This window comes from Gadus macrocephalus, chromosome 10, assembly GCF_031168955.1.
Source record: "Gadus macrocephalus chromosome 10, ASM3116895v1".
Classification (NCBI taxonomy): domain Eukaryota; kingdom Metazoa; phylum Chordata; class Actinopteri; order Gadiformes; family Gadidae; genus Gadus; species Gadus macrocephalus.
In genome coordinates, this window is record NC_082391.1 from 4745857 (window position 1) to 4753688 (window position 7832).

Here is a 7832-nt window from a genome sequence, read left to right on the forward strand (position 1 = left end):
TAAATTAAAGTTGAATCTAAAAAAATCAAATAATTCTACACATGTAAACGGTAAATTAATGGATGATCATCAATTCGCTTGGGGAGGGGGGGGATTCGAGCCCGCGCCCCTTCCCCAGCGTGTGCGCGCGCTGTCACCTGTTCCAGTCCCCCGGTGGATTCAGCGCGGACCTCCTCGGACCAGGAGCCGGATAGCAGCTCTACATTAGAATCTAGGGCCATGTCAGAGGCTATTGGTTCTTAGTTGGCCTGAAATCGTTAGGCTGCGGAAGGTAGGGAATTTTGGATTTTCAACAATTAGCAAAAATTATTCAATGATAAAACTATGTTTTTATTTAATTGGAACACATTATTCCACTTAGGGATGGCGTTAAGTAGCAAGGTTGGTTTTCAAACTTTTCTTAATTCAACACATAATGAATTATGTGTTGTATTGTGTATTGTGTGTTGTACCAGTAATTAATTCAAGACATAATTGTTTATGCTCTTTTTTCATGAAACTTTTGTTTAGTTCACGCAGTGTTTGGGGAATAAGTGCGCGCGAGTCAGCAGGCGCTCATAAAGTTCGTGTTTTAGCCCTTTTCGTGTACGGTGTGTTGATAGTGCTTCCCTGTCGCGTACCAGAGAGGCCATCCCAAAGTAAAACTGTTGGCCATCTCAATGGGGGTATGAGATCATCTGTAAATGCGCTCCCTGTGCTCACAGTTAACCCTTTACTGAACGTATACACAATATAGAGCTCGTTGGTAACCTCTAGTTATAATTCAAAATAGTCGAATTAGCCTGGTTGGAGATTTGCAAACATTGTCTCAAGAAGCTTTTGCAAAAAAAATAAAATAAGGACTTTCTTTGGCTGTTGCTCTTGTGGCTGCTCACGTGAGTTGGGAAGTGCAGTTCATCGGGTTATTGTGTATGAATCCATTAGATGCTTGCATGTCTTGAGATAGGATTTCAAGCCTACTTCAGAAGGTAATCAAAAATGGCCTCATAGTTAATTATACCAATTCAAAATTCAAATACAAACAAAATAATACAATGTTGTTGTCTTTTCTTCTTCTCTATTCCTAGATTTTGACAATAAACGAGGTTAAGTTAAAATGATATCTAAAACCTGTAATAACAATAATTATTTTAATTGTTTTGAAATGGGCCTGGTCAGAGCAACTCAAACAGAGGCCCGTTTTTTAGCACTGTTGGTCTAAATGAAAGCTTTGCGACCCAAGCCCTTGGGCCATTAAACCTGATCCTGCTCACATCTGAGGCGACTAATATGCCTGGAGCCGGTCGCGTCCAGCAGAATCCCCTGGACATGTAGCGTCCACACTGTTGTCTTTACTCACCAGGAGACTTCAAAGAGCAGCAGTGTGTGTGTGTGTGTGTGTGTGTGTGTGTGTGTGTGTGTGTGTGTGTGTGTGTGTGTGTGTGTGTGTGTGTGTGTGTGTGTGTGTGTGTGTGTGTGTGTGTGTGTGTGTGTGTGTGCGCGTGTGCAGGTGCGTGTGTTGGTGGACGGTTCTCCTTTAAAAAGTAATCTGCACCTGCCAGCTGATGTCAGAATTCCAAGACCGATATAGCTGCCCCCTTGCACACGTCACACACACGCACGCACGTGCGCACATGCACACACACACACACACACACACACACACTGACACTCACACCGACACTCACACTGACACTTCCCAAGTACACAATCAAAATCAAGCTCATTAACACCCTGCTGCACACACACACACACACACACACACACACACACACACACACACACACACACACACACACACACACACACACACACACACACACACACACACACACACACACACACACACACACACACACACACCTGCATACTGTAACTGACATTAACCGTATCCCTTTCTGATGGATGTGTTTCTGATGAATGTAATGTTAGTAATTGTGCGCGGTGGGTCTCGGCTGCAGGAAAGGACTTGTTCAGTGAACTTGGGATGCCCTGATATTGATATTGGCAATACACGTTAGTTGGACACGGAATATTGTTGGGCGTGATAAATCGCTACCAGTGCATCGGTACTGCAAAGAAATTATGAGGCAGCGTTACATTGGTGATCATACATTGTGATCAATAACTCAGTTGATAATTGAGGGAATGATCTATAGAAGGTCTACAGATGTAGTGAGACATTTTGTGCATATGTAAATGCTCTGTGTCAGGGGAAAGGCCCGACCCTGAGGTAGCTGAAACTGGTTCTGCCAATTTTTTTGTAATTTCCTGCTGCAAGATGTTAAAAAAACAACAACTAGACGTCTGTCTTTCTCATTTGATTTAGACAACTCCAGCAGGTATCGTATCCATAACACTGAGCCTTCCTGAACTCCCTGGAGGGATCACTGCTTGGCCCTCCTCTCCTTCCCAGTCCTCCCATTCCGCTCCTCAGCAGGAGTTTGAATACGAGTTGGCCCTCCTCTCCTTCCCAGTCCTCCCATACCGCTCCTCTGGAGTTTTAGTAGTTCTAGTTCTGCTGATGTATGCACTGCGTCACATAAACAACCAAACTTTATATTCAGCGCTAACACTTTGGTATAACAATAGAACAACATGCAGGATGACTCATGTGTCAGGTGGGCGGGTGTGGATGTAAAATGGCGGGACAACACTCTGCTGCTTCTGTGAATGACAGAGTGAGGAGGAGGAGCGAGGCAGGGAGCCACAGACGCAATCGCAGGGGGAGCTCTGCTGTGGTCGTTACGGTCCCCCCGTAGACCCTGGCGAGCGGAGCGGGGGCCCCAAGTCATCCATGGCAACGGCATTCTTTCTTAAGTAGAAAGAGTGAAAGGCCCCACTGGCCCCCATTACAGCGAGGGTTTCTGGAGTGCTCCAGGAAGTAAACAGCTTAGTGTGCTGACGGTGAGTGCGGGCAGACGTATTCATCGGCTGTCTTGACGCCGGCCTGTGCGCTGGGCGGCCCGAGTCGTTTGAATGCACTGTAGCCAGGAAGACGGATCATTTCGAAGACGTCGCAGTGCGTCGTCAAATAAAATTCTGTTCCTTTGAGCTGCTCCGAAATAAACTGTGATTAGGTTACCCGTGGCCCCAGCAGTGACTCGCGTTACAGTGTTGCTTACTCTTTCTCTTTCTCTGGGTTTCTTGGTAATGGCTGGGGGAGCAGCATTGTGTGTCAACAGGCATGGACCAGACTCAGGATACACTCCGCTCTTGTCTTGCACACAGAAGACACATCGAGGGCTTAGGAAGTAGAGCGGAAGGTTGCTAGTTTGATCCCCGGCTCCTCCTAGGTGTGTGTCAATGTGTCCCTGAGCAAGACGCCTCACCCTCACTGCTCCTGACGAGCTGGCTGTCCCCTTGCGTGGTTGACACCGCCATGAGTGTGGGAATGTGGGAATGAATGGGCGAATGTTAGCCAATATTGTAAAGCGATTTGAGTGGCCACTGGTTAGAAAAGCGCTAGATAAATGCAGTCCATTTACCGGTCGTAGGAACAGCCACAACATTATGACCATCTGCCTGGTGTTCTGAAGGTCCCCCTCATGCTACAAGAACAGCTCTGACTCATGGGGGCTTGGACTACCCAGGACCTCTGAAGGGGTCCTGGTGTATCTGGCGCCAAGTCATTGGTGCAACAGATCCTTTAAGTCTTGCTAGTTTCGAGGCGGGGCCTCCAGGAGTCTGACTTGTTGTTCCTGCCCATCCCACAGATGCTAGATCGGATTAAGATCTGGGAATTTCGGAGTCAACAACTTGAACTCTTAGTCATGTTCCTCGATCCATTCCTGAACCATTATTTTGTGGCAGGGTGCATAATCCTATCTGATATGTACCACTGCCATCAGGGAATACCGTTGCCATGAAGGCGTATACTTGGTCGGCAGCAAGGAAGGCGGTACGGGTCAGAGTAACATCAACATGAAGGCCAGGACCCAAGTGTTCTTCAGCAGGACATTGCTTCCAGTAGTTGGTACATATAACAGTTGATTGATGGCGATGCCTGTAAGACTCCCTGGTAGTGTGCCTAAGGATTAATTTAAGATTGTTCTACATGCAAGTTATCTTTGGGCTGGGCTCTGGGTTGGACCATTGCTTTATACATCGTAGCGAATCCAGGAATCAACTTCAACAGGTTAATCTAAAGCAGTGATTCCCAACCTTTGACCTTAGGTGTTCCCCTGATATTTGATGAAGACCTTTCACAGACACCTTACTATTAATCGATATAATTACATGCAATGAATGAGCAGAGTGCCAGTGCCTCCTTTATACACAATTATAACTGCAAGACACATTGGGAAAAAGTGGAATGAAATAGCCGGCAACACTGCTTTTGCTCCCAAATGAACAGCAAGCATTAACGGATAACATTACGAGAAAAACAATATGATTGGAAATATAAATAATTGTGGAATACTAACTAGCCATAATACTATAATAACTGAACAATATTCGAAACCTATTTACTCTACATATCATATTTTCTACTATTGTACATGTGTCTATTTGAAGAATGAAATCCCACAGACCACCTTTAATAAGACCTTGCGTACCACCAGCATACAACAGGTTGAAAACACTGACCTAGAGTATGAACCAGTCCCTCCAGAAAAATGCGGCATTTATTGTGATCGTTGCGGCCAAAAATCCTTGATTATGCACGTTTTCTTAAAAAATCCCATGAAATATGCGGCATATTTATGCAATTTTATGCGATGAAATTGCGGGAATTTTATGCGATGAAATTGCGGGAAAATGCAGCTTTTCGTTCAAGACGTTCATGACGTTGTAGTCCCGTAATTATGTCACTTCTTAACGTTCCCATGGCAACAGGGGGAAATGGCTGCTCTTGTATGAAGTAATCGCAATTTTTTTTTACCTTTTGCTAAGATATATTTTTGCAATGAAAATGCAGGGATTATGAAATCATGCAAGCCCCACATATTTTGAGCGGAAATCGACAATTTATGCAGTGAAAGTGCGGCATATTTGAAAAAATGCAGCCCCCGAATGAATATGCAGACTTTGGCTGATTATGCATTGAATTATGCGATCGCATAAGTGCGTTTATCTGGAGGGACTGATGAAGGAATGTTTGAGAGCCAGTAGCCCCAAGCAGACCCCAGATCAGTGTGAAGAGCTCCTCATGTGGTCCCTTGTCTCCACAGCTTCCCTGAGCAGGCCAACCACTCTCTCCTGGAGCCCTCCTCGCCCCAGGAGCCCTCCTCGCCCCAGGAGCCCTTCTTGTACAGCGCGGAGGAGAGCCTGCTGAGCTCAGAGGGTCAAAGGTCACCCGAGGACACCCCCCTGACCCGCTCGCCCACTCCCCCTCCGCAGGCCCCCGCGCCCAAACTCTTCAGCCCCAGCAAGATCAGTTTCAACGTACGTGAGGTTGTGATGTCCCAGAAACAGAAAAACGTCATATTTTCATATTTAAAACCTTTTTTATGTCAATGCATTCATGTGTCAGCTGCTCTCTTGATGCTCCTTACGTTGAAACGCAGATGGATCATACGTTGGCATCATTTTAATTTGTGACAACTTTGAGGACCCGGCCAGCGTCCATGTTACCTATTCTGACCCGGTCGTGTTTCACGTTGACCCGATGCCTGTGATGACGTGCCGGTTCCTCTGCCCCCACCAGTCCCCTACCCACCCAGGAGCCGACAGCATGAACCTGTCCGACCTGCCCACCTTCAAGCCCAGCGCCTTCCCCCCCAGCGGCTTCAACTACGAGCGGCCGCGCCACTTCATCCAGTCCCAGCCCAGCTTCCAGGCGCCCAGCTACGAGCGCTCCCAGAGCCTGCCCCCCAGCAGCCCCAGCCAGGACCCCTGCAGCCCCAGCCAGGACCCCTGCAGCCCCAGCCAGGGCCCCTGCAGCCCGGCCTCCTACAGCCCCGGCCAGGCCCCCGGCCAGGCCCCCGGCCAGGCCCCTGGCAGCCCTGATGCCCTGGCCGAGACCCTGGCCCAGTCCAGGATGCTCTCCAACCAGAACTCCCAGATGACCATGTCCCGTAGCCAGATGATGAACCAGTCCCACTCCCAGAGCCAGGCCCACTCCCAGGCTCAGGCCCAGTCCCTCTCCCAGTCCCAGTCCCACTCCCAGGCTCAGGCCCAGTCCCTCTCCCAGTCCCAGTCCCACTCCCAGGCCCAGTCCCTCTCCCAGTCCCAGTCCCTCTCCCAGTCCCAGTCCCACTCCCAGTCCCTGTCTCACTCCCAGGCTCAGTCCCTCTCCCAGTCCCAGTCCCACTCCCAGGCCCTCTCCCAATCCCAGTCCGTCTCCCAGGCCCAGTCCCACTCCCAGTCCGTCTCCCAGTCCAAGACACAGTCCCACTCCCAGGCCCAGATCCAGTCCCTCTCCCAGAACCAGTCCCAGTTCAATGCCCATTCGGTCTCCCAGTCCCAGTCCCTCTCCCAGAACCAGTCCCAGTCCCTCTCCCAGAACCAGTCCCAGTTCCATCTGCTGGCCGACTCCCAGGCAAACGGGACGAGGAAGTCCTCCCCTTCCTCCTCCGGCCTCAGCTCCCCCACCTCCCCCCCCGCCGTGGCTGCTGCCCCTCCCCCCCCCCCCTCCCCCGGTCCACTCCTCCTCCGTCTCCATCTCTGCTCCTCCTCCCCCCTCTCCTCCCTCTTTCCTCCCTCCCCCCACCTCCCCCTCCTCCTTCCTCCCCTCCCCGACCTCCCTCCCCCGCACGCCCATGCGCTCCACCATCACCCTGACCCCCAGCGTTCCCAGCGCGCCCAGTGCCACGGGGCTGGGCAGCGCCTCCCTGCCCGCCAACCCAGACGCCCGGGCCTACCTCTGCTCCGTGCTGCCCTCCCAGGGCTCCGGCATCCCTCGCTCCCCCGCCCGCTCCCCGCTGCCCCTCTCCGGCCCCCTGTACCCCCCCGGCCACGCCCACTCCCCAGGCCACGCCCAGCCCCAGCAGCGGCCCGGCCTCTCCCCCTCCCTCCCCCGCTCCCCCTTCGCCCCCATCGTCCCGGCTCCCGCCCAGGCCCCGCCCCCTGGCGTGAGCCAGAACCGGGGGATGCCCGCCGCCGTGTCCCTTCCCCCCAGCTACAAGGCCACGCCCGCCACGTGAGTAGCAGGGGGCCCCCAGCCCCCGACTCCACACCACGCTACACCTGGGGACAACCCACACACACGCATGGCTTCACCCATGTCCATGTTCTGGAGCTCCGGAGCTCTGAGGGATTTGAGGCAACTATTTTAGACCGCGATTGGCTTATTTCTGACCAATCATGGAATCTCCTCACTGATTGGTTTAGGGAATCCATCTGGTTTCTCAATCACTGATGCGGAAATGCAACACTTCTCAATGGTTGAAAACATAGGGAGGGAGGAAGCGAGAGAGGGGATGCCGTTTTGGATGTTTGGCAACTTTGGCCCCTTCCCGCTCTTTTCTGCTCTCTGTTCTCTCTCTCTCTCTCTCTCTCTCTCTCTCTCTCTCTCTCTCTCTCTCTCTCTCTCTCTCTCTCTCTCCCTTCTCTCTCTCTCTCTCTCTCTCTCTCTCTCTCTCTCTCTCTCTCTCTCTCTCTCTCTCTCTCTCTCTCTCTCTCTCTCTTTCCCTCTCTACAACTCTCAGATATGACCTACAGCATATTTAAGAGAGCTTAAACACAGACTCTTTAGTGGCGGATGGATTGTTTGTTATTTTATTAATCCACACTTATCTGTTTTGATTATAAGTAATGCATGACAGCAACACACAAAGCAATCACTCATTCTGATCGTAATGAATTTGTTTTAGGCCATACCAATTAAAATGTATTACGCTCCAATTAAAAATTCAATACCCTAGATTTAACTGGAGATGTTGCTCTCCCTGGAGTAAGATTTTAGTCAA

The 7832-nt window shown here is 50.7% G+C and overlaps 1 protein-coding gene across 1 annotated transcript in view; it reads left to right on the plus strand.

Annotated features, from left to right (window-relative positions):
• The window catches only part of LOC132466494 (DNA-directed RNA polymerase II subunit RPB1-like), a 21858-nt gene extending 14791 nt beyond the window's left edge, over nt 1-7067 (plus strand). Inside the window, exons 9-11 of the mRNA XM_060063745.1 lie at nt 5154-5367; nt 5630-6608; nt 6640-7067. Of these exons, the coding sequence (XP_059919728.1) occupies nt 5154-5367; nt 5630-6608; nt 6640-7067 (1621 nt within the window). The remainder of the gene's footprint in view (nt 1-5153; nt 5368-5629; nt 6609-6639) is intronic.
• Nucleotides 7068-7832: the final 765 nt, after the last annotated feature.